The 3,279-nt window shown below is 41.3% G+C and overlaps 1 protein-coding gene across 4 annotated transcripts; it reads right to left on the minus strand.

Moving 5' to 3' along the window:
- Positions 1-1,833: 1,833 nt before the first annotated feature.
- On the minus strand, positions 1,834-2,902 carry LOC100022596 (pre-mRNA-splicing factor 18-like). 4 transcript variants are annotated; one of them, XM_056797332.1, is made up of 2 exons: positions 2,336-2,902; positions 1,834-2,140 (listed from the first exon to the last, which is right to left on the minus strand). In XM_056797332.1, the coding sequence occupies exons 1-2, from the start codon at positions 2,900-2,902 to the stop codon at positions 1,877-1,879; spliced, it is 831 nt and encodes a 276-aa protein (XP_056653310.1). In that variant the 3' UTR covers positions 1,834-1,876. The 4 variants fall into 4 exon arrangements, with proteins under 4 accessions (XP_056653310.1, XP_056653309.1, XP_056653307.1 ...); XM_056797331.1 differs by having other exon boundaries at positions 1,834-2,186; positions 2,328-2,902; XM_056797329.1 differs by having other exon boundaries at positions 1,834-2,113; positions 2,177-2,902.
- Positions 2,903-3,279: the final 377 nt, after the last annotated feature.

Consider the following 3,279-nt stretch of genomic DNA (forward strand, 5'->3'; position numbering starts at 1 on the left):
TTTTCAACATCCATCTAAGTGTGGTCAAAAGTTCTCAATATATTCTCCAATTTTTTAAAATAATTAATATTGGTGCTTCCTCAAATGATGAAGTTCTTCCTTGATTTTATTTAAATCTTCAGGGTTAAAAGGTATATGGTGTCTTATAGATACCAAGTTCCCATTTTTATTGAAAGTTGGAACTTCCCTTCAAGGAAATAAACTATCTGAATTATTTGTTGCTCCTGTTTCTGTTTCTAGGCTTCTTGCTCTGTTCTCAATGGGGTAGGTATGAGAAAGGGAAGGGTTGGGCACCCTGAGGGAGAGGATTTGTTGTCCCATAATGTCAGAAGGAAGAAGGATCAGTATCTGGGGGGAAAGGATGCAGTGGGATTAGGGTAGTAGGCATGGGCAGGGTGTGAACTTATGGTGGAGGGAGTGGGGCTTGTGGGGGGAGGAATGGGTTAGGTAATAGTAAGTCATAGATTTCCTTTGTAGTCGTGAATTTTATTTCATACATTCAAAATAATCTTTTGAGTTTTTGTTTGCTTTCCACCAAACTGCCAAAGGAGTCCATGACACTAACAAAGTTAAGAACTTTTGGGCCAGGTACATCTTCATTCGACAACTCAGGCTTATCTAATTCCCTCCAAACCCCATTTTTTCCTGACTTATGAGGTCAATGTATGTGGAACCAACTCTGGGCAAGAGCAGGTAAACTTTCCTCTAGGACAAATGCCAGGGAGCCAGCAGCCCCTCATGAAAGTACCTTGACTCTCCCTGTTAGGTAATGGAAGTCTATATACATAATCCCCTAAATTAACCCAATTCTTTTCTTCTACCTTCAATGATATATTCAATATGATCACCAGACAGCACTACACAGAATGGGGGGAGGGGTTGGGGGGAGGGGTGCATCCTGGGGATAGATAAGAAGAAATTAGAGCAAGTTGTTCTTTATCTGATCATGGGGAACCAGGGAAACCTATCATTACAAATAAACCTATCATAAGGATAGCAAAAGCACCACCAGCTTGGCCCTCTGCTCCTAGCTACTATGTATCAGAATGTCACAAAAATGGAATGACACAAAAATGTGGCAGGATCCGGGTTGATCCCAGCCTCCAAAACCCAGAGGTTTTTGAAACTTCATCACTCTTTTGGATGGGATCCTGGTTTCCCATAGGAAACCTCTCTTATTTAATCTTCTCAGAGGTAGAGATCATGGCATTTCTTTAGAAATTTTCATAGTAAGTTATGGCTCCTTCATTTTTAAAGTCCCAATTTCCTGATTATTTCAACTTCTTGAAGGTATTAGCCCCAGAAAAATCTGAAAAAAAAATCAGAAACCAAAGAAAACGAGTGAGTCATAAAATGAAAAGCCAAACCTTTAATGGAATCCAGAAAAATCAGACAAATTTGAGGAATTCAGATGTTACTAAGGGATGCTGATATGAGTGGTCGTTACTGAAGATAAAAGCTTTTTTTTCTATAACATTTCTGTAAATATAAATTGAATATGATTCCATTTTATAGAAATAATTACAAGTCCTTTTCAATGGTTTCCTTCTAATCATTTGCCAACAACTTCCACCTCTGAGGGGAAAATGTCCAACAGAAATTCCACAATGATTGTTGTCTGTATATGCAAAGTGTGGGGGGAGGTCTTGGGCTTGATTTTGAGACTACTAAAAATCTAAATAGGATACAGCCATCAAGAGTCTACTTTCAAATCTGATGCAAGAACCAAACAGAATTCTCTAAATGAACCAAGGAATAAATTAGGTAGAAAACAGCTGCTCCCAACCCTTGATCCTTTCTGTCCTCTTCATTCCTGGTAGCAGTTCCCCAAAAGGCCTTGGGTCTTAGGGTCTCATAGCTCCATGGAGAAGAGTTGTCAGAGGGCATTGTACTCCACACATTTTGAGGGGTCTGTTGAGAAGTGCTTCTGACAAATGGTCATTAATCTTTTCAGGCCCTGAATATATTTTCTTTGAGTCTCATCATTTAGAACATGTGCAACATGCTTGGAAAAAATCTTTTCCCGACCGGTTCTGGCATGGATACCAACCATGGTGACTCCAATTGGCCAGGGAGCACTTCCAATGGCCATCTGAAGATAAGCATCGTTTGCCTTCACATATTCTCTCTGCAGCAAGAACTTGATAATGTTTGTTATTGATTCTTTGATATCTGCAGGAAGAGTCCTTTTCTGTAGCTTTCTGAAGAGTGGCCTCAGATAGGCTTCTGTCTGTTTGTGGGTGGCACTGTTCAGTTTGCCCTGAACGCTTTGTTTTACATGGTCTTCTCTAGCATTGAGTTCCTTAGCCCAAACTCCAATGAGAAACTTAAGGACTTTGGTTATGATGTCCATGTCTTCTTGATCATCCCCCTTTCCTAAGGATTTTCCCAAAGCCTCTAATTCTTCAAAAGTGATATTTTCTTCATGGACTTTCAGATCATTCCGTGTGTCATTTTCTCCTGGTTCTTGACCACTAGCCATTTCATCAAGGTCCTGTTGATCGATCTTATCCAAAGCTGCCTTCAGGTCGTTCCTTAAACCCTTGTTAACCTCTGGTGTGAGAATCTCTATCTTTCTTAAACGTAGAAATGCGTCATAGTCAGTTTCTCCAAACAATCTCACTGGTTCTCCTCTTTCTCTGAACTGCCTGAGGACCTGTGGCCTTGAAAGAGTCACAGGCAATTTTCCCTCTGCTGGTTCCACTTCTAATACTGGATTGGGTGAAGGTAATGGTTTCTGATCCTTCTCTTTTGGCTGTATCTTGTAGCCAGATCTTTCAAAGTAGGCCTCTTCTTTTTTGGCAAGTTCACTACGTTTAAAGTATTTTTTCCTTTCCCCAAGCAGATTCTGGTCCTCCACCAGCTTGAGCTTCTGACAGATCTCTGCTTTAAGTTTCTCCATTTTTGGCTGCCCTGGAGACCTTTAGCCAGACCCCACACAGGGATCTCCCCTCTTTCTTTAGCTTCCCTGAAAAGCTGTTCTGCTGAGATCTGTGCATCAGCAGGGGCTTTGTTTTTCCCCCTTACCCACTTTGGGGATCCACTGCTTTCTGGCCAAAGTGGAGGCTGCCAAGTTTTCCAAGATGTGTCTGTGATTCCTTCAGAACTTTCTCTAATGTGCTGGGTCTGTCCCCTAAACTCTAGGGAAACTGCTCCCAGCAGCCTCTGGTTAGAAGCCCCAGACAACTCTAAAGTGGATCTCCCACTTGTTGAGGTTTTGTTCAAAGTTGACCTTATTTCTGCTATGTAGAAACAGGAGATCCTATAAAAGACATGCAT

The sequence above is a fragment of the Monodelphis domestica genome, chromosome 5, assembly GCF_027887165.1.
Source record: "Monodelphis domestica isolate mMonDom1 chromosome 5, mMonDom1.pri, whole genome shotgun sequence".
In the NCBI taxonomy this organism is placed as follows: domain Eukaryota; kingdom Metazoa; phylum Chordata; class Mammalia; order Didelphimorphia; family Didelphidae; genus Monodelphis; species Monodelphis domestica.